This window comes from Podarcis raffonei, chromosome 4, assembly GCF_027172205.1.
Source record: "Podarcis raffonei isolate rPodRaf1 chromosome 4, rPodRaf1.pri, whole genome shotgun sequence".
In the NCBI taxonomy this organism is placed as follows: domain Eukaryota; kingdom Metazoa; phylum Chordata; class Lepidosauria; order Squamata; family Lacertidae; genus Podarcis; species Podarcis raffonei.
Window position 1 is genome coordinate 45,661,672 of NC_070605.1, and position 23,805 is coordinate 45,685,476.

Below are 23,805 nucleotides of genomic sequence, written 5' to 3' on the forward strand. Positions count from 1 at the left end.
GTTACTGGTTTTTAATAATTCACTGGAATGTGTTTTAGGTGCTTTATTGAAATGGAAAGACTTTGTCTTTCTACGAATGGAGTTATATCTCCCTCTTTTGGAAAATCAAGGCATGACCTGTTTTAGAGATAAGACTTTGCTTCCTTTATTTAAACTGTTTTCATTTTCTTTATACAAGTAGGCAGATAAACTTGCTTGATGGCGGGGGGGGGGGGTTGACTAATTTGTTTTCCAGCCATTGACATTTATATTAAATATTTAATACAAGTCCAAATGCAAATAGGTAGCTAACCCTAAAATATCAGGGGACAGTGTTAGCAGCATCTGGATCATTGGAATTTCCATATGGAAATGTAGCCACATGCTTTTTTTTAAATAGAAAGTTACTGTCCTTTCGGCTGTTCTGTTTGTCTTTTCCACCACAGCTTAAATTTGTTCTTGTAACTTCCTTTTCCTTCTACACCCCCCTGTATGTTTCCTTTTTTGAAAAATTCATGAATAACGACTAAAGAGCACTAGCTTGCTAATATGATTAGCTTTATTCATTAATTGCTCAATAAGGGGGAACTTATGGGAACATAACTTACTGCTAGATTCACCACAGTGAGACACACTATCCCTATCTCTGCCACAGAGAGTTGTATCTTGCATCAAATCAACAGAAGCCAATACTCCTACTCTTTGTGCTGCTGGGAGGAGCCTAAATATGGTGAAAGAACAAAACCCAAAGCACCACTTTGGTGTTGGGATGTGGTATGGGAAGAAACTGGCTGCCATAGATCCTGTGCATCCCATACTGATGGCCAGAGGACCAGTGACACAGGCAAGAGGCTATAGAATGCCCTGCAGCCTCAGCCAGCTTGTTTTACATAGGGTATTTCTGCAACACCTAGATATCCTATTAATGTTAACAATTTTTCACTCTGCTGCTTTGGTGTTTTGTTTAGGTTTTTTATTTTTATTTTATTGATCCTTAGTATTCATTTACTCAGTTATTGCCCTCCTTTTTATAGATAGAGTAGATATAAAAGGATGGCTTATAGTACTCAACAACATTAAAACCACAATAAAATGTAATCAAGCAGCATCAGTCAAGTATTAAAATGTCAGCAGCACTAAAATAATAGTAACAAAAACTCTCGGTCTTAACAAACAAATACAGTTTTGTCCATGCCCTTGTCCTTTCCAGAAGTGAGGGACATGGCAACCCACTGGGATTCCAAAACTAGTGTCACCTCCCAAAAAGCCTCAGATCAGGGTTTTATAATAATAGTATTGAATCTCAGGAGGTAGGCAGTAGCAGCCTGTGCAGCAGTGTAGGCAGGGCAGACCTACAGATTTAGAAGCAGAGTGTAGCCCCCTTCCTCATCATTTCTGCTTGTACAGTGAACTTGTTGACAGTTACAGGTTCTGTCCTTTCTGTCTGCACACTCAAGTGCCCGTCTGTATCATGAGATCAGGAACGCTTGTTCTATTGAAGAAGAGTTTGGATTTGATATCCCGCTTTATCACTACCTGAAGGACTCTCAAAGCGGCTAACATTCTCCTTTCCCTTCCTCCCCCACAACAAACACTTTGTGAAGGTGAGTGGGGCTGAGAGACTTCAAAGAAGTGTGACTAACCCACAGCAGCTGCATGTGGAGGAGCGGGGAAGCGAACCCGGTTCACCAGATTACGAGTCCACCGCTCTTAACCACTACACTGCACTGGCTCTCCATTGGAGCCTGCAGTGATCTGTTTCCTAGACATGATGCTTTCTGTTCAGCTTGGGAACTTTCACTGCTAACTCCACCTTTCCTGTCTGTCAGGCTGCACCCCTGAACCTCCATTAGGCACAGCTAGGCTTTGCCTGCTGAACTACCAGGCACCATCCGCTGATCTGCCAGGCATCCCTCATTCACTCCCAGGCTTAACCCCTTGCATTTGAGGATCTCGGTCATAGGCTGCACCAAGAGGGACTGTGTGCCAGTTTATGATCACCATCATATCTGTTATAGAGACGTTTGTGTCCCGATAAAGGTTGACCAAGGTTTTAATATGCATAGTCCAGATAACTAAGGCAATAGCCTCTGGTGACTGATTCTTGCTTCCAGCAAAGGGGAGACAGCACCTTTCAAATTACATTTGGAAGTGAGCTCCCTTTTTTCTTGCAGTTATGCTTTGGCTTGCTAGCCTCTTGCTGTTGTATGTTGCTAGGTCATTTTATTTATGTTTTGTGCTCAAAGCAGTTTCTGGAAAAAAATCAACAGATGTGCACATGAAGAGGCGCTTGTGTGTGATTCTGCTGATAGTCTCATTCTGCAGTTAGGTTCCTCATTGTACAGAGATTGAAAGACAGGAAATATGGTTGCCAAGAGGACTGAGCGTACCAGATCTCCAGAACTGGTGAGAAATCTTCAGGCCACAGCCTAGGATTTTATCTTCATTATCTCATTTCAAATATGGTGTGTGCTCCCTGAATGCTCAGCTCAGTTTCTCTGCATTGTGTATTCATCAAATCTTGTGTCGCGCACAAATGTCAGGCTAATGGAATGCTATAAATTGCAGAGGATAGAGATAATAGCTTCTTATATACTGTCCTTGTAAATAACCAGTCTCTCTGACATTTGCATATTTATATTAAAGCTGTTCCACTCAAACAGTATTTAGCATGATGATAGTCTCTGATGTCCGGTTGTATTTTAGTCACTTGCTCAGAAGTCACATTTGCCAACAGCTATTTTCAAGTGACTGCATGCCAAGGTGGTTTAAAAAGTGATTTGTAGGGTAGCAGGTTATATATGTGCTTGTGTGTGTGTGTATGTGTGTATAATCTGAAGTAGGCTTTAGACTAAGTGATCCCATCTCCACCCCATGCTTATATTATGGTGTGTTGTCAAAACTAGCAGAACAGCAACTGGGATTTGGTCTACTTGTCAAAGTGACAGAAATTTTATTTATTTGCATACTTTATATGTCTTGCACCATAAGCTGTTTCAGCTGGGGCATGCCTGCTTGATTTATAAGTTCAGCACAGTTGCTTTATTTCAAGTATACAATAGTGCTACAGACTGGTTTTGGATGTGAGAAACCCAGATTCAAATCCTCACCAAGCGATAAATCTTCCTGGGCAGCCTTGGACCATGCCGCTATTCCTCAGGCTCACTTGCCTTGCAAGAGATTGCTAGCTCCCAAGTTTCTTCTGAATGAAAGCCACTCCATTCCTAAGGGATAATAATTGTGAAGCTTAACTGGCAATATATGATACACTGCTATGTAAGGTATGCTGGGTTTTCTGAAGATGTATTTTTTTAATAGACAAACACGTCACAAGACTTTTCAAAAAAATGTCTTACAAGCGCTAGAAACTTGGGGCTAGTGTCGGGCTTGAGGAAGAAAGTGCAGTTTTGTTTGACCCCCCCCCCACCTCCAAAGGGGGACAGCTTGCAGTAGTGGAGGGCAACAATGGTGTCAGTGAAAGCAGTACCAGTCCAGCTGCACAGTGCTCTCTTGAGCTAGTGCTGAAAAAGGAAGTGCTAGGCAGAGGCGTAGGAAGATCAGGTGGCATCCGGTGCGGAAAATTTCTTGTCAACCCCCCCCCCCCCCCGTTTGTTTGGGGGGGGGTTGCCTGCAAAAATGGTTTTACGTAATTTCATATTTTCTTGCAAAGGAATAATAATAATAATAATAATAATAATAATAATAATAATAATAATAATATAAACAACTTTTATTTATATCCCGCGCTCCCCGGCTGAAGCTGGGCTCAGGGCGGCTAACATCAGATACATAACATTGGTATAAAATCAAACAATAATTAAATTACCTCCTAAAAACATGTCAAAATCAAATTAAAGTCTAATTAGATGGCTTTCCGTAGGCTTAGGGTTGGGAACAGTAAGTGCTCCACTGAATTGAAATTTCAGCCTTCGTGACATAGGAAAACGGCTAAGCAAACAGCTATTTTTGTGGAGGAGGGTCAAGATATTAACTGATATGCATGAAATTTCATATATAGCTATATAATCCCTAGTGCAGTAAGATAAGACCTTTGGAGCAGGCATTTTTAAAAAATAAAATAAAATATGAACCGCCCTAGTAGGGCAGTAATTATTCCTTGATAATTGGCACCTGGGGCAAACCTCCCCTGCCCCCCCTTTCCTACGCCCCTGGTGCTAGGCAAACACATTATCTTGCTTATTGGCCGTGCTGATATACAGAGCTTTGAGGCATTGATGATAAGGAAGACAGTGGCAGCTTCAACCACCTGTCCCACTTCTCTTTACCGCCCCAGGTCTTTAATTTATTATTTTAAAAGGAGGCTGGTTTCAACCTTTGGGGGCCCTTTCATTTGCCTCATAATGTCAGGCGCTGACACCAAGCATGTAGAAACTGACCCAAAGCACATAGAAAAATATCTTCAAGAGCCCTTTGGCTGGACCAAGCTGTGCAGGCCCACGGAACACCTGAAAAGCACTGCAGAGCTACTTGAAACCCAGTCTCTTTAGGTTCTCTTGAATATATATATTACCCATGAAGACACACGTACATTCCCATGTGAAAACACATGGTCTTGATTAATACAGGGGCAGCCAATGTGGTACGCTGTTATTGGACCCCCCCTATCATTGTTGACCCTTGGTCATGCCAGCTGGGGTTGATGAGTGTTAAGAGTCACAACAACAACTGGATAGTGCCACATTAGCTACCCCTGCATTAGGAGGTTTGTGCATTGCTCCACAACAAAATTATTTCATAAAGTTTCACAGACTTTTCCCTCCTTATTAATATTAGAATATTAGAAAGTATATTCTACACACCTGCACTTGGGGCAAAAATTCTGATCAATGCTTAAGTAGATATTCTGAAAAGGAAGAAAAAGAAAAAGCTTTTTGGCTTAACACATCTCAGAACCTGATTCTGTGTGAGGCAACGATGTCTAAGAATTTCAAAGAATAGCTAGGAAAATAGTCCATATATCATTAGTTCCCTGACTGACACAAGAGAACAGAATGGTACACGCTTGACTGGTTAGAAGAACACAAAGTGCTTGGTTGGTGACTTGCCTCAATTGTCTGGGGTATTGTGACAGCACATGCTTAAGAGGGTAGATACAGTAGTATCTGTATCATAACATCTGTAATAAGGTTGAATGGAGATTTAGTGTTGCATTGTCATGTTTCGCATTTCCTTTACAGGAATCTTGGTGGAACTTGTAAATATAAGCCCCTGAATTTTTATTTATTGAAGTTCAAAAACCACAGGCTTCCCAGAGTTTCCAGTGTTTTGCTCGCTACACCTTACAACTATCTATCAGCTTGTATTGTGAGGGATTTTCTATGCAGTAATCTGGCAGCAGCCTTCTAGCAGTTCCTTTGATCAATTCTGTCTCTTTATCACTGTCTGAATGCAGTGGTCAGGTGAGATTTATGTACCGGTGTATAGACTCCAGGTACACATTGATGCAAGCCTCTTTGTAGGATTGAGAATTCTGTAGTATACAAATGGTGCGTAAATAGCTTCTTGCAAGCTAGAAGTTGACTGTATTAACAATTCTTCCACTCTCCCTTTTTTGCTTTGTATTGGGCATCTTTTTTTTCAGTTTGGGAACAATGCCCCTCAGCCAACAACAAAATACTGTACTGAATATGCACCAACTTGTGAACCACATCAATTAATCCAGAGTAGTAGAGACCCTCCCTCTGCAGACACACATTCCTGAAGGTGGCTTACAGTGGTTAAAATCACAGCATCATGGTAAAACAGCATGATCAGAAACAAAACACAACAAAGACAGGCTCAGCAGATAACACAATCCTTAGATGAAACATTTTCTACCTGGCAGGCTAAAAACAGACAAAGAAAGCCATTCACTAATCAAAGGGGGCCACCTTGGGACAAGGTGTTATTAAAATATTGGCATGTCCACTAAAAAGGCTCTATCTCTTGCCTCAACCAGCCATGGATCCACTTTAAGGTGGGGCACCTCTGTGCTTGACCGTAATGAGCTGGCAGGCTACCAATGTGTCCTAGATAAGTTGGTCATGGAACTCACCAGTGGGGCGGTGACCCTGGGCTTAATCTTAAATAGTGCCAGGGACCTGATACAAGATAAGTGTTGTTGAACTGATTGGAAATAGTAAAATCTCCTCCTCCTCCTCCTCCTCCCCCTCCTCCTTTTATTGCCAAGAAAATCCAACTTGGTAGTATTTGACTTTAAAAGAAGAACAGTTCCAAAAATGAGGGGATTGGAAAAAGTGAATTCCATGCTGGGCATCATTAGGAAAGGGCTTGAAAACAAAACTGCAAATATAATGCTATCATGCAACTCTAAGATGCCACTGTGCTTGGAATTCAATGTTTAGGAGCTTATTTGCAAGAGGGGGTGGGACTATGGTTAGACCACTTCTGAAAAGAACCTATACGCCAGTTCCTGTGCACAGTGTTTTGACTTGATGATTGCTTGCTCTCTAGCTGCATGTTCTCTCGGATGACCTTGACTTGGAGCAGAAATGACTTTCTGTGGGATGACCAGTCCAAGTGAAAGTGTGACAGTCTTGATTTTCTTGGCAGATTTTGATACTATTCCCCATGGCATCCTTCTGAGTTAGGAGCTAGAGGTCCTTGCATTGTGGTATTTCTACTCCTGATTAGATGACCAGTTCACAAAGGTGGTGATGAGGGAATGAAATAGCAGATAGATATAGAATATATATGAACTTGTTGTCCTGTTTGTTCTTAGTTTTCATAGATTCCAGAGCTATCCAATGAGCTCTTTTCTCAGGGCAGCCACTCTTTTATATGGGGACCGTAATTTTTTCTTTGTTTTGTTTTGTTCAGCGAAGCTTCTGTTTGTACAAAATGATTTAGCTAATTAACACTTATAAAAGCAACCTTATTATGATTACCTCATTTATAATTAACTCTTCCTTTATTTACCTCTTCAACTACTTTTTAAAATTCATTTCAGACATTTGAACTTAAAACAAATGCTCTGTGTTTATCAAATAGATTATGAGCATGATCTCTGTATGCACCAGTTAGATTGTAATGCTTACTTGAAAAAGTTGTTGAATCAGTGCCAAGTGCAAAGGCGTAAATGTTTTGAATCTACAAAATTGTGTGTTCAGTGACTTTTCTTTTGGAGGAGTGAAGGTTGAGTTGGTAACTCTTGTTTTATCTTCAACTTAAAACCTTCAGGCAAGGTGAAATGTTTAATATTGTCTCTTAAATATAAATTCTTAGTGACACCTGGGACTGCTGTGACAGCCTGTAATGAGCCATTGTTATAGACATGCAGGAAGAGTGTTATATATCAGAACTGGATTTGAACTGGAAGATCTAGCTCTGGAAATTTCATGCCGCCACCCCCCCCCCACCCTTCTGTTCTGCATCTTTCAGTTCTCCCTCTAAGACTGTTGCTTGGAAGTAACAGTCTTAGAGATAGACTGTAGGGACTTTCTTCAGTAGGGAGGTTAGCATTTTGCCTTGGCCAGTAATAACAACCTGCCCTTTGTACAGAGATAATACCTCTCAGTATTAGCAAATACTAGCAACTTTTATGCCCTTTCTGGATTTTTGTTTTTGCCAGGACATCTGCTATATCTTTGCATATCTTGTTGAAGTTACAAGGAAAGGTGGAAAACGGAAAGCATAGACTTCAAATGAAAGCATAGATGGGAAAAAAGATTAAATGAGTAAATTCTAGTTTCTGTTAAATCTTTTGCATGTTTAAGGAATTGATAAGGGGCATGTCCCCCCTTAGGTGTTCATTTATTTATTGCATTTATATCCTTCCTCCTCCTCCAAGGAACTCAAGGTGCTGTACATGGTTCTCTTGCTCCACATATAATCCTCCCCAAAACCCTGTGAGGTAGGTTAGGCTGGGAGTGAGTGATTGGCCCAAGCTAACCCAGTGAGGTTCATGGCTGAGTGGGGTTTTGAACCTTGGTCTCCCATGTCCTAGTTCAAACACTCTAACCACTACACCACACTGAGTCTGTTGTTGGGCTGCAACTGTGATCACTCATGACTATTGCCCTTGCTGGCAGGAGCTGATGAGAGTTAATAGTCCCGCAACACCTGGAAGGTCCCAGAATGATGTTAGAAAAAGATCACACAATTAATCAAATTATTTTTAACTAGAAGGTTCATACCCAGTGTTATCGGGGAATTCTAGGCAACCCAAAACACAGTGCAGCTTTGAAATCAGTGGTTAAAGTCATTGTAGTTTGAAAGGTTCAGTCTGCTATATTGACTCTCAAAATGCTATCCAATTGCATCTGGTTGAAAACTGCTCCTTTGTTTCAGGAAATACCAACATTTGGTTATGGTATCTTGAGATAGCATAAACAGGACAAGAGCATAAAAAACACAACTTTGCAAAATATATAGGAGATACAGTGTGAAGAGCGTACGAGTCTGCCGATGACCAGTTGGTTATTTCTGATAAAGCGTGTTCTCCTTCATGGAGAGCACGTGTTGTGGTGGGGGCCACCAGGACACTCCAAAGTTGGGGGCGGGCTAATTGATCGTTGGCCACTGATGCAATTGGGGCTTCCCTTGTTGTTGGGAAGAAGTTAATGTTGCCATTTGTTGATTGACAGCCAGAAATGCTAAAACTCCTTGCACGAGGCTAGGGCTTCCTCTTTTCGACCGTGCATCGGATTGCCCGTCCCCCCCTCCCTAGAATTAGGGTTGTTCGCTTTGACCTTGCTATGCCTGTCATGGGGTCGTCTGCTCTTGGGGAGGGGCTCTTAGGAATTTTGTCCATCTGGCTGATTGGCTGGGGCCATTTGGTTTTTGCCTACTGCGTAGCAAATCGTCACAACTTGTAAGGTTGTGGTTAGGCATTGGTTTATGGTTTGGTTGGTTGAGGGGCAGTGGTTGAGTGCCTGCCCTTGGTAGGTTGAGTGCCTGCCCCTCTAATGCTGCTGCTGCTGCTGCAAGGGATTCTGTTAAAGGAATTGGGGACTAACTATTGCTTGTCCACTCTGTCAAGGGGGTTCGGGCCATAGCAATGAGCTCCTGGTTGCATTTGGGGTGAGGGCAGGTTCCCTGCTCCGTCGCTACCCCCAAGTGTATTCCCCTATTATGACTTTCGCATTGTGCGGAATGTCAGTCTGTCCCCCATGGTGGGGGCAGATAGTCGCAACCAGTGCCTAAGCAACCACTCACAAATTTGTATTTTAATAAAGTTGTGGCCAAAATTATGCCAAAAATCTTAAACAAAAAATTCTGTGTGATGTGTGAGTTATTGGGGTGGCCCTAGGGACCTCGACACGCAAAAATAAGTAAACTAGAGAGGTTTCCTTAGAATGTCTTTGCAAAGATGATGTCCTCAGAATGTTCTGCAAGCTATTCACCCCTTGGCTTTGCCGCATGAAAGTGATTGACACATGGCATGGAAAGTACGTTGCACTGAAATGTGTGCTCTAATGATTCTGAGTATATGGAATATAGTTTAGCCATTCATATGCCTTTATCTATCCAGGAGTTATATTTCAGGTGATATTAAGCCTGGGAATAGTAAGCTGCATTGCACATTGCAGAAGTTTTTAGAATGCCTCTGGCCACCTAGTCTCGCTCCTTCTCACTTACAGTTGAAGAAAGACGTTGCCCTTTTCAAATTACCTCCAAATGACAAAATGTGCTTCCTCAACATAAAACCTTGTTCCCTGAATAATCATTTCCATTTTATTATTCACTTGCTGCTTCTTTTTCTTGAAATAGATTCAGATTTTGGGCTCTCTCTCTTTCTCTCTCTGTTCTATGACTTCTACAAATATTGTATGTTGGTAACCATACGGACTGAGGGGGGTGTTGTTTTGTTTTTTAGTTTGAAGAGATTCATCCCCAGCAGATTGAATCTGAGGCCGCAACACTACCAGCAAACATGATTTAAATGCTGTTATAAATTGCATTTGCTGGAAGAAAGGGAAGGATAACGGACTCTGTTGACGTAGCCTAGTGGTTTGGGACTCTATCTTTCAGGAAATAAGAATGTGTACATTATTTTTAGTTCCTGTTCTGGGAAGGACAGTGATACAGATGTAGAATTCAAATGTCATACAGGCTGTTCAGAATATTCAAAACAGGCTGCAAAGCGTGTGTGGAAGGGGGAGGCAGAGAAAGAAAAGAATTTATATCTTGTGTTTGCTGTCAACAGACTAACGTGGACTGACCCTCTGGAAATGGAGAGAATTTTCTGAGTCAGTTGTTCCAATGCTTGGCAACACTAGCAAGCCATTTGGGTTATGATATGGATTTCCTTACCAGTAGGAAGGTTCATGTACAGACATGCACATATATAGAGAGAGATAGAGAGAGAGAGAGTGTGTGTTACATTTTTACAACAGCCAGTTATTCATTTTAGGTTTTGTTGAAAGCTAGACTTTTTATTTTTATCTTACGAGTATGTCTGTGAAACTTCGAAATGCACTAGTATATGATCACGCTAGTAAGCCCTTTTATTATTCACTGTACAGCACTTTAAAAGGCAGCTCATATTGGCTTCATCATTTAATTAAGGACTGGTTCTCTTGTGTGCTACTTAAACTCTAAAACCTGAGGGATGGGGGATGGAGGAAAACAGGGGTTCTTTCCGTAATACATTTCAACCTAAAGGTTTAGCAGGAGTTTTAAACTGAGAAACCCGAGGGCCCAGTATCTGTATTTAAGCACGTTAAACTTTCCCCTAAACTAGATTTCAGAAAGACCTGTTTCCAGATTGCAAAAAAGAGAAATTAGTTTCAACTTGTTCCAAATCTTAATGACATTCAGCATTCAACTCTGCTGTGTTACCTTAGTGACCCCCCCTCCCCGAATGAACAGTTTTGAGGAGCTGCTCATTACAGCTGCTTCAAACAGAATTTCCATTTTATGGGAAAGTCTGATATTTCCTCTATAGCAATATAGGACTGGGATACAATTGTCAGAACTTGCACTAGTTTTTGCAGAATGAAGGCTTAAAAAAATCCCCAACACCATCAACCATTGGTCTTGGTGGGAAATGAATAGAACATGCTGCTTTAGCCTAGTTCTTTTCTCTGGCTTTTGACCTAATGAATGTGCCTCCCATGGTATGTTGTTTCCTATTACAGAATATAAAGTGAACCAAAAGTTCTAATAAAAACTGCCTTTTTCTGTAGGAAAAAAGGTGCGATGGAGTCCAGCTGTTCCTCATCCTATTTAAATGTGTGAATCATACGCCCTTTCCCTGAAATTCTGTATTTGGTGGTATAATAGGTAATCATGGATGTTAGACTCCTAGGGATAATTTTCACCTGGTATTTTAGTGTAGTCTGGCATAATTAATGTAGATGACCTACTATGACCCTGTTATTTGCTTGCCTATAGAGCAGACACAGGTATGGCACAAATGGCTGCTCATAGGTTTTCTTAGCATGATATGAATAAAACTGTGCACACACAAAATCAGAAGAGCCAATAGCCTTTTGCACAATTGATTTGACCTGGTTCCTCAGTCTGAACACTGCATAGATAATTACAACCCGTTTGTCTCTCTGCCTGCCTCCAGATCACACCTGCTTTAACAATTGTATCTTGGTCATTCTTTCCGCCTTCTTTCCATAGTTTTGTAAAGTTCTCAAGTTGGCCCAGTAGAGATAGTTGGAATACTCACTAAAAACACAGTTGATGAAAAGTACTGCATATACTTAAGAGAGAGAGAGAGAGAGAGAGATTAATATTCTGTTTGTCTGATGGTAGCCTTCATTCCAGTTATATAAATAAATAGAAGGTTATTGCCTGGTATCTGGCGTGGAAACACCCAAAGTTAGGCATTGGTTACATTCTGGAGAAAGAGTCCCAAAGATATAGATGTCCCTCTGTGTGAGTCTACGTTCTGTGGTGACATTGGGCATTGATAACAAAGAGATGAGCGAGAACTGCACTACCATAATGTGAGCCTACCCATCATTGCACTCAGAGTCTTGTCACTCACTCTCAATGCATGCTCCAGGCAACCATGGTAGAGTTGTGAGACTTATAATATGTTACAGGTAGGGATAGGGATCACTTGCTAAGAAAGGTTTTGGTAACTTACCCATGGCAACATGTACTCTGGCACTGAGACGATCCCTGTGTAAACCAACACCTGCTAACCTCCCTTTAGGCAAACCTAAATTTTATTCTATATATTTGTTTTCAAGATCCTGATTTTAATCCCTATTTCTGTTGAGTCTACTGTTTTTAATACCTGCCACCATTTTTATTGAATATTTTATACTATTTTATGTAAACTGGTTAGAGGTTGATTTATTTACTATTAAGCAGTATTATTTGCTTTAAAACTAATGAATGAATGTGTGCTTTGGAACCTCAAGCTTTCTTTTAAATACAGTCCCAATGTGCTTTTGGCTAAATGTAAGGTTTTTTTCTCCAGGAATTCCTGTTTTGATTTGGGTTTTTTGTGATTTGTTACAATACTGTAAATTGGGTTCAGTAAGTTTAGATATCTTTCAAATGAAAACGTAAATAATAATAATAATTGTACATGGGAATTAGATGTGGCTGCTGCTATCAGCTTCAAGTTACCTCTCCCAGAAACATTTAGTAGTGTAAAATACCTAAAGGACACTGTGTTGCGTGTTTTTCTAGCCCACTTTGAATTGTCTGCAACTTTGAGGGATGGAGAAACTTGCAATGTGATGATGGCATTGTAGTATATTGACCCTCCTGGCTCTCCGTACCAGGCATTACCTCAGTCTGCTCTCAGACACAGTGGGTTGTATTCAGTGTTAGTCATTCTGAGAAGACCCATTGAAATTAATGGACATGACTAACTTAAGCTAATCTATTTCAATGGGTTTACTGGGGGGGATACTTAGCTAGATATATCCATGTGTTTTTATTTTCAAATTTGTATTATATGCAGCAGCTTGCTGCTTGGTTTCCCCTTTCATAACCAGTTTTGTATTAAAGTTCTTTTTTGTGTGGACCCTCTGTGGGGCTGCCTCTTCATGATATTTTTCAGTCATGTTTTGAATTGAAAAATGTTACAGAGAAACAGAGGAAGCGAAGAAAATGTGAAGCTACTACTTTGTAGCAGCCCCCTCCCTTTACCTAGAATGTATAATTCTGGCCTTAGTTTAACCTTGTCTGTTTCTTTTTATATTTAATTTTCTAGGTGGTTATCAAAAGCAGAAGCGGAGAAGTCCTCTACCGTATTTCACCCTGGGCAAGATATGTAACTCAGGGTGCCAATGTGAACTATGACTGGGTAAATTGGGAGCCACCAACCCCATACAGAGTAAGCTATTTTAAATATGTTAGGAATATAGGATGGGCTGGGTATTGGTGAGTGGTATGTTTCCTCTAAATTTACATCTTCTGATCATCTAAAAATGGGCCATTTTATGCCAAATTTACTCGTAATAATTGCAAAGCCTTACATAACGTTTTACACAGAAGATAAACTTATTAGAAGGGAGTATGTGTTCATTTTCCTTTAAATAGTTAGGAAAGTGATTCAAACCATATACATACATCTGCAGATGAATTTGGTACACTTTTTGTGCCTGTGCATTTGTATAAATAGGTAAGCTGGTGGAAGGTCTGCTGGAAAATAGACTAATGTTAGCTGTAATACTTTGGTTGAAATTACATTTTAAAATGGTGCTTTCCACTGTATTTGGAATCTGATGCTATTTTACAAGTAAAAGCTGAAAAAAATGATTTCATAGTGGTTGTTTCACTTTTTTATTTGTACACTGAGACATAAAGCATGCAAATGGAATCCTTGCATGTCCTTGTATTTTGAGTTACCGTTCCTTCCCCTCGCCCCCTGCCCAACAAGATTACAGAAGTTATTTAACAAACTCGGGGCAGTTGAAGATCTTATTGTGAGACTGAAGGACCTGTGGTGTTCTGAAGTATGTAGGTTTTCAGGGAAATTGCATTCAATGTTTAATTTGGTATGCATAAGATATATCAAGTATCAGTTCCAGTGATACATATAAACAAAGAAAAAAGCTTTGTTTGCAAAGTAGACATTTACATACAGAATTGAAAAATAAATATCCATACCTATTTGTGTTTACTCTTCCAAAAGTACACAAAAAGTTGTTAGCTGCATAAAAAGTTGTAGCCCTACAAACTTTGTGATTTTTGAAAATCTTGACAACACTCCACAATATTGTAACCCACTCTGGTATGGCAGGCCTTACAGAGTTATGCAAGTCCCTTGCAATTACAATTTTTGCAGCAGTCAAAAGATTGGTTATTAATTCATGATGTTCCTTCTGCAGTATTCCTTCTAATAAGCTCAGTAAAATAACCTTTGGATTTAATGATAGGAAGCACAGATGAGATTTTTTTTTTTTGTGGGGGTGGGGATAGCAGTCAGGGAGGTAGTACAACACTTTGAGCAGATAATGTGCCTGCCAACAATAGTTAAAAAATAAGTTTAAAACATGTACCTGTTTTCCAACAAGCTTAGATTTCCCTGGAAGCTGAGCAGGGTCTCCCTGGTGACCAAAGTTCTAACAGCCGATAGTTCCACGGCCGTCCTTCACCTGCCATTTATAGCACCTGAGATGGGCAGTGAAGTGTGCATCTAGGACTGTTTATTTCTTAAAGGTCAGTCCGCAGTGCCCTGTGTCAACTGAGGTTCTACTTGAAATCGCACCACATAATGCTGTGCAACACAGAGAGGGTACTTGGCACTCAAATCGACAAGGAAAAGGTATTCTGGCAGGAGAGGTTTGGGAAAAACAAACAAACCTGGTTTAATTCACAAGAGGTGAATCGAAACGAAACATTCCTTCCAGCTGGTGATCTTTTTTTTTCTGGGAAAGGCTTTTTCAAGGCTGAACCCAAGCAGCTCACTTAATCCTGGCCATTTTCGTATTCGGTCGGTGGCAAGGGACTATCATGACCAAAGAGAAAGTTTTGTGAAGGGAAATTGTACGGATGATACCAGTCTTGACACTGAAGTTGTCTTGCCCCCCCACCCTACGAATTTATGTGATTTGTTATATAACAGCTGCATTTATCTTAAAGTGAATGTGCTGGTTCAGATTACCAGTTCTTGTCTAATATAACTGACAGCTTCTCACATTTTTATTCCCAAATCATTTTTCCATTGTGCAGCGGAGACATCCTGTTCCTAAGAAGCCTAAAAGCTTAAGGATCTATGAATCTCATGTGGGAATTGCTTCCCCTGAAGGGAAAATAGCTTCATATAAAAACTTCACACACAATGTACTTCCGAAAGTCAAGGATCTTGGTAAGTAATATCTGAGGCTTCTTCTGAGATAAATTTTTAATGAGCCCTGTGCTTTTATTAGAAAAGCTCATTTCGAGAGTCTGTGGATTGTCTCCGTATTGATATTTAATGCATCATAGCAATGTATTTTAGTGTGCTGAACATTCTTTTGTACTGAACTAAAGATTTTATATTTTTTTTAAAGGGACTGAAATCCTCATGTGGATGAGTGCTTTTTATAGTGTTTAGATCATTTATTTGTGGAGTACAACAACCAGAAATAAAACTCTTATTTCAAATTATTAATCTAATTGCATGTATCATCCTGCATCTCTGCGTCACTGCATTGTTGCAAGCAAAGTAGCTAATTTTTCTTTAGTGCATCTGTAAAGGAGCAAGCATTTTCTTAAAAGCTAGATTAAAAAAATGACATTTTAAACATGCATTTCTAAAACTATTTTCTAAAACTATTTTATAGCTGGATGCATGGGTTAGTTGCCAAGAAAACAATAAAATGAAAATAGTCATGTATAAACTAAGTAATACAGAACAGAAAAGGTTTGCGTAACTCTGTATTCAGAACTACTGAAGTGAAGAAAGTTTTAAAATAATTCTTTTAGAGGCAGTTTTTAAAGCATTTTAAAATACTAATATAAACCCAATTTTACAAGTGAATACTCAATATTAGGAAATAGAAACACATCTGTGCCCCGGCAAAAATAAAGGGGAAATGATATTGAAAATTGATTTTTCACTGTTGATTGAAATGTCAAAATATGTATGCCAAAATAATTAGTATACAGTCCTTCTGAGCATAGCCCACCCAGGGCAATTCAGAACATCATAAAACAATGCATAGCAACAATGTTAACAATACCTAGGCCAGTTAAAAGAGTTTACAGACATCAGTATAAATTACCAACAAAACAATTGCTACTCAAATGGCCAATTCTGAGAGAATAACCTTTAGGATAAAGTGTTCCAAAGAAGAGAGATTTTAAAGGCCTTGTTTCTTGTACTCACCAGCTGAATCTCCCAAATAGCCAGCCAACTATGCAGAGCTTCTGCTGCAGACCTTAATATCCAGGCAGATTCATATTGGTGTATGTGGTTCTTCAGGAATTGTGGCTCCAAACTTCTAAGGCTTTAAAGTTCAAAACCAGCATCTGGTGCCACTGGTACCAATTGGCATTACATGTCCTAATCTTGTTTCCACCGGCAACTGAGAAGCAGCATTCTGCCCTAATTAGAGTTTTGGGACCATCTTCAAAGGGAGACCCACATAGAACAGATTGCATTAGACTATCCTGAAGGTGACCTAGACAAAGTTCAGTATCTCTAGTTAGGGTCATATTTGGCATATCAACCTCTGCTGGGAAACACTCTCCTAGCCACAGATAGTGCACAGTTCAGTGCAACCTCACCAAGACAGAATGTACCTCTCTATCCAGATGCTTGTTTAGGTAACGTCACACCTAAACATTAAGGGCTTTAAAGGTTCACACCAGCACTTTGAATTTGACCCAGAAATGGACCAAAAACCAGTGCAACTGGTGCAAAGTTGGTGTCACATTTTGGTCTTATGATTCCCACCAATATCTGCATGGCTCAGTGTAATTATGTGTCAGGTGATGCACATTTAAACAAAAATCCAAACTTTGCATTTATACTAGTAGGACCTGAGCAATCAGAGATTGACTAGGAAAGGGGTCTTGAAGTCATGGGCTAGAAGACCCCTTTCCTACTCAATGTAGAGCAAAATGGGGCATGTACATGGGTAATGAGATCTGCTCCCTCTGTGCTCTCTCTGGGCCTTCTATACCTCTTCCGTTGCATGAGTGGGCCTTGTCCCACACATGCAACGGTGTGTACCATATGACATCAATCCAGTATGCAGCAGTTATGCATAAATAGTCTATAAATTTATTCATGGCATGGAGAAAGTAAATAAGCTTTTAGATCTCACTCATGGTACTAGAACCTGGAGTCATCCAATGAAGCTGAACAGTGCGAGATTCAGGACAGACAATGAAGGAAGCATTTCTTCACAAAGTGTGTGGTCAAACTAGAAATTTGTTCCCACAAGATGTAATAATGGTCACCATCTCAACCAGCTTTCAAAGGGATAAATTTATGAGAGCTGTTGCCCTGCTTTTAGCCTTTCCATAAACATCTGGTATCTGGTGTTTGCCGGTCTGGATAAACTTTAGTCTGATTTAGAAGGGTTGTTAGCTGTTTTTTCTCTTGAAGAAAGCTCCACTTTCTTCAGTGTGACTTTCTCTGTAGCTCAGGTGTTGAGGGTTGCAACCTAAGTTAACTAAGATGATACTACCCATCTCTCACATCTGATTTGAGGGCAAAAGAAAAAATAAGTAATTAAGTAAACATTATGAAAATTTGAGGAGCAGGTTAAGTGACATGTCAAAGATTTTAGTGAAAACTAAGAATCAAGAGAAACTCTGGCTTCCACAGAGTTTCAAACAGATCTGAAGGTTATCCTTTGCCTATAATCCTTGCTTGGTGGCGGAAGGGGCATTTATTTGCTGACATAAAAGTTAGCTTAGTAAAAGATTTGTTTTAAGTGCTGCCGGTTTCATCATTAAACTGTACTTTTCCCTTCAGATTTCCTTCACTTAATATCACAGAAAAACATTTTGGGTTGGATAAGGGACAAAAAGAAAGGTTTTTCTTTTCCTTTGGTCCTCAGCTCCTTCAGTAAGCTTCAAAGCAAAATTCCATTGCTTTAATGTTTGTTCTTTTAGAGAGATTCCTTGAGGGAAATGAATTTGGAGAAAAATATGTTAACGATTAGATAGAAATGGTGCATGTTTGAAACATTAAGGAAAGCGCAAGGTTTTGTATGTGCATAGTCGGTTACTCTTTTTCTTTTTATGATCAACAGTGTAAATATCAAAAGTGCAGTTGAAGTTCAGGACATGCAGATTGGCATAGTTAATATTCTAAAGTCAAATTATGATTATATTTCATATTATGTACTTAAAAGGCTAATCTTTCAGTGCTTGAGAAATCAACCTTCCCAGTATGGCTGGGAAGTCATGTCTCCCGTAGGCTTTATTTTGTTAGGTTTGCTCATAACATATTGTCTAAATTATCTTTTTCTGGCTAAATGCAATGTGTCTTTTAGCTAAAATGAATATCTTGTAGGCCAGACACTTTGTACAAATGACAACAACCATGAATGAAATTTTGTTTCTTCCTTCTTCTTTTTCTTCTTTTTGGAAAAACAGGATATAATTGCATTCAGTTGATGGCTGTGATGGAACATGCTTACTACGCTAGTTTTGGTTATCAGATTACAAGCTTTTTTGCAGCATCCAGGTATGCTAAAGTGTTTTTATGTCTCATGAGTTTATTTTTGTTTTCCAACATTTTTGGGTGTTTTCAAAAAGCAAGGCCAAAATTGAGTCAAATCTTCTGGAGGCTATATATATATATGTTTAGAAGTGCATTTCACCTTTTATATTCTAGCTTCACAAATGTAGGCAATTGTTTTGCATTCAGTTGTTCAGTAGCTGCACTCAGCTGTGAAATACCTACATCCTGAGTTGGTATAATCTCATTACACATATTTGGAATCTGCTTGATACAGCAATTGGCTTTATAGATCTGGCTACTTTATTGCTTGAAAGTTTCCTTTGAATCATTTTTTTTCCAGTAAGGGCCAACTGATTAAAAGGCTTTTAAACCATGGAAAAGCAGCTCCCATGATGATGTATCATCATAATAATTTATTATCTTTATTACTCGCCCTTCAATATATAACACAAATAATAAATATATGGTTGTTGCTGTATATGTGTAGTTTTTATTTGGTTTTAAATTGTGATACGATTTCAGACCAAATAAGTACTACACATATATGACATAAATTATGTAAGTTAGAGAACTTAAAAATGCATTTCAACTCTCTCAGCTTGGTATGCTGAGTGGATTTTTTCTGGCTATAATCTGTCCTTTAACTCTGTTAACATTGATAACGCCTTGGCCATTGACACCTGAGATAGACATTTTCCAAACTCACCATATTGCCATGATTGTAATTTGTTTTAAACTGTTTTTAATATAGAATTTTGAATTGTTGTAACCTGCCTTAAGACCTTCCAGGTGGGTAAGAAATTAATCAATCAAACAAACAAACAAACAAACAAACAATGCCTTTTGCTTGTCCGAGCAGAGGAAAGAGGTGTGTATAGACACTAGGATTCTGCACCAGATACAGCCAAGCCCCAAGCCAAATATTGGGCCTTTCAGAGGGATTTGGACATTGTCACAGTTGAGTTTGGGCAGCTATGGATTGCTGTGGGTGGCCTAGAGCATTATTGGGGTATTAGAGGGTGGCTAAACCCCACAAAAAGCCAAGACCTCCCTGACCACCAGCTATATTTTCCCAGGAGAAGGTATGAGCTTGGTTCTCCCTGAATCTCCTTCCTGCCTGCTGTCCTGTCCTTGAAGAAACATGCTGCAGAATCAATGCCTCGGTACAACAACTGTTGTGTACAGGCATCATGCAGGGTGCTGGATGCTCCTTCACAAGCAGCTTCCCTGCAAAGAAGCCCCATGTGAAGGAGCATTCTACAGAGGTGATCCTTCCTCTGTTTTCAGTTGGGATGGGGGAATGGAGATGCAATGTCTTCCCCTGCTCCCTTCCCAGCTGCATGACTACAGGAGAAAACAAGCTTGCTCCATCCTTCGCATGACAGCCGGATAGATATTTGAAGATGGCCATCATATCTCCTCTCAGTCTTGTCTTTCCAGGCGAAACATACCCAACTCCCTCAACTGTTCCTCATAAGGCTTGCTTTCTAGACCCTCAATCATCTTGGCTACCCTCCTCTGCACACATTCCAGCTTGTCAATCTCCTCCTTAAATTGTGGTGCCTAGAGCTGGACAGAATATTTCACGTGGGCAAAATAAACCAGTCCTCTAGATCAGAAGACTACAAAGTTGAATTCCTCCCATAATTTCCTCCTGAAATGCCTGAGAAGTGATGCGAATTAAAACTTAGTCTTTCCATTTATAAGGTACTTCACTGTGTTGAAGTGCTTTACAGTCGTTATCTTATACATGCTCACAGCACCCATGTCAAGACAAATTGGCTTTCATTTCTTTAAGCCTGAACAAGGGAAAGTGATTTTCTTTCAGTTCTCCTAGTGGACTTATTCTTTTGCCCTCTTTTTTTCTGTTCCAAGTCTCAAGCGTTTGCAGTGTGCCAACATGTGCAGGAAGTAAAAAAGCTACTTCCTTCTACTGAGTCAAGCTATTGGTCTTCCAAGGCCTGGTATTGCCTCCTTTGATTGGTAACATCTTTGAAAGAGCTTATCTCACCCTTGCTACCCAGGACCATTTAACAAGAAATGTTAAAAAACCTCATACACAAAGCATATGCGCCACCGCTAAGCAAGTATATATGACTCTAGTGCATAGTAAACCAATAACGTTAAATGTTCAACATTTTAGCCGTTATGGACCTCCAGATGACTTGAAGGAACTAATTGATGTGGCCCACTCAATGGGAATTACTGTCTTGCTGGATGTTGTACACAGCCACGCTTCAAAGAATTCTGAAGATGGCCTGAACAAATTTGATGGCACAGATGACGCATTTTTCCACTCTGGCCCTAGAGGAACACATGCATTGTGGGATAGCCGACTTTTTGACTACGCAAAGTAAGTATAAATAACTTGTGTGAGATCCCCATTATAAAACATGGCATTTAAGAATAGTTGTGTGTGCTATTCACTTCATTAAGATGGCTCTTGGAAAAAAAATAGGATTATATCATTTTTCCTGAAATGATTCTTCAGAATACCCCTCTCCCCCAAAATTCCTGTTTGTTAGTTCTTCCTCTTGAATGCAATATGCAAAGTTGAATTTAGAGTCTCTTCACTCATCATGGTTATAGAACATGTTGGCTGAAGACAGCAGTAATTTCCCAGGATTTTGGAGCTTGGGTCAACATGAAAAGCACTTAAAACAACATGTTAAACAGAGAAATTATTTGCTATTGTTTATTTATTTCATAAAATTTATATACTGCTTGATTGTAAAGAAAACTCCATCAGCTTCAGAGTACTTCAAATCTCCAAACCATTTAGGATGTTGTTGGTAAGAACCAACACTTTGAATTACGCTTTGAAATAAACTGGAAGCCAGTGGCGGATGGAACAAAACAAAATAAAAAATATGACAATGAATGCTGATTTCAGAAACCAGTCTTGCCACTGCATTTTCACTGGCTGAAGTTTGCAAACAACTGCATAGTAATGATAGCAATAAGACGTTATACTTTTGCACTACCACTGCATGTGCACAGTGCCATATAAATAAACTTTTTCTGAGGAGCTTTATGCAACTTGGCACTCAAGTGGAATCTGAAGAATCCTCAGCCTGCTGGGACAGGATTGCAAAGCACTTTACTGATACCTGCTCCAGGTTAGTTTCTGCAGGTGTAGTGTTGATAATGAAAGCTAATGAATGTAGCTTTCTCTTGCATCTATCATTGTAACTGTGATCTTGGTGCCTTGGAGTACAATTATCAGCTTTGACTGATATATACTTAAAACCCTATCGAGAGTGAGAGAGAGCATTGTGGCTGTTATCCACACTCTAATAAGCTCCTGGTTGGATTGCTGCAACGTACTACATGTGGGACTGCTTTGAAAATGCTCCAGAGAGTTAGATAGGTCCAAAATAAGACAGCAAGATTATTAATAGGGAATGGCATATGCGACCACATTATTCCAGAGTTTTGTCCACTGCACTGGTTCCCTGTTCATTTCCAGTTCCAAGTGCTGGTGTTCACCTGGTTCCAAGGAATCTAGGGCTTCATTGTTTTCTAAAGGACTCCCTCCTTGTCCTGCCTGGTCCTTCAGTTCTTCATCAGAGGCCTTTCTGAGGGTGCCTCCACCCACCATAGACAGGAAGTGTGTAGTAGGAAGAGGGCTTTCTCAATAGTGTTCTCTCAATTGTCAAATCCCCTTTCCAGGGAAACTTCCCTGGTTACCTAGGTTATGCTTTTTTCAGTACTTGTTGCAGCATCATCCTCATCCTCATCATCCTTTTAATACCAATACGACAAATATGTATTAGTCAGTGCATTCAGATCTCAGCAGAAATTGCTTTCTGTTTGCATTTTTTTTTTACTGGTTTTTAATTTTATGCTCGTCTGCTTTTATATTGTTAGATAATGTTTTATGTTGGTTCTCTGTTTTTGTGCTATTTGTATATTTATGGATTGCATCATATTTATATATTTTATTTTATTTTTGTAAAATGTCCAACAGACTTTTGTCTGTAAGCAGCCTAGAAGTAGTAGAAAGAAATAAAATATGACAAATTATATCACACTTCCCTGCAGATATATATATATATATATATATATATATATATATATATATATATCTAAGTTTGAGGATGTGAACAGGTTTGCGCATGTGTGTTAAATGTAGTATTAACCTTTTTATCTGGTCATATTTCAAATTATTCAAATTTAGTGGGAATTTTCAGCCAATTAGTTAATGTTTTCAAAGCTGCATTCGCGAAGCAGGAATGGCATCTTGTGGCCTTTCAGAGTGATCACAGGTGGGTTTTCTCTGGGGATATAGTGGGCATTTAATTACTGTCAAATTAAATTATGTTATTTTGAGATTACTGTATGTCAAACAATGACATCATCAGCAAACCAATTCATTTGACAAGTTTCATATTTCTGTTGTGGGGATGTGTAAGAGCAGTGAGCATATTTTCTGTGTGAAAATAACAGAAGCTTTTTTGTTGTTGTTGTTAATGGTAGTGCAGTATTGTTGTTGTTGTTACAGTTATTTTAAATTCCTCCCTTATCACCACATAGCTCAAGGTAGTACAGGTGCCAAACCCAGAAGTAGTCCCGAAATGTCATAAAGACATCAGGAAAAGGGGTAGGGCAGGCTTACACGGACTCTGCCGATGGATGTGAGGTCTGGAATGGAATCTTTGTGCAAAACAACGATAGGCTGTACACATTAAACTCTCCTGCCTTCTAAACTTATCCTCGTTGACCACTCTGCAATTTTACACATTGAGCTTGCATAGTACAGTGGGACATGATGGATACAGTTATTAATGTTTTTATTATTTCATTATATTTATATCCTGTCTTTCATGTGTCATGGAAACTATGGTGGCAAAGATGTGGTCACCCATCTGGACATTGACCAGACTCAGGCCTGCTGAGCTTCATACCAGGTGGTGGCGTCATGTGGCTTCAGAACATAACCTGGTTTGAGGGGGCTCTAGGCAAAATGTATAGTGGTACCTCGGGTGGCGCTGTGGGTTAAACCACAGAGCCTAGGACTTGCCAATCAGAAGGTTGGTGGTTCGAATTCCCGTGACAGGGTGAGCTCCCGTTGCTCGGTCCCTGCTCCTGCCAACCTAGCAGTTCGAAAGCACGTTAAAGGGCAAGTAGATAAATAGGTACCGCTCCGGCAGGAAGGTAAATGGCGTTTCCGTGCGCTGCTCTGGTTCGCCAGAAGCTGCTTAGTCATGCTGGCCACATGACCCGGAAGCTGTACGCCGGCTCCCTCGGCCAATAAAGCG

General features: G+C 39.8%; 1 protein-coding gene across 2 annotated transcripts in view; it reads left to right on the forward strand.

Annotated features, from left to right (window-relative positions):
* Positions 1-23,805, forward strand: part of GBE1 (1,4-alpha-glucan branching enzyme 1) — a 153,324-nt gene that overhangs the window by 54,153 nt on the left and 75,366 nt on the right. For both annotated transcript variants that reach the window (XM_053386463.1, XM_053386464.1), the window contains exons 4-7: positions 13,130-13,252; positions 15,094-15,229; positions 18,457-18,547; positions 20,688-20,897. In XM_053386463.1, the coding sequence (XP_053242438.1) occupies positions 13,130-13,252; positions 15,094-15,229; positions 18,457-18,547; positions 20,688-20,897 (560 nt within the window). The remainder of the gene's footprint in view (positions 1-13,129; positions 13,253-15,093; positions 15,230-18,456; positions 18,548-20,687; positions 20,898-23,805) is intronic.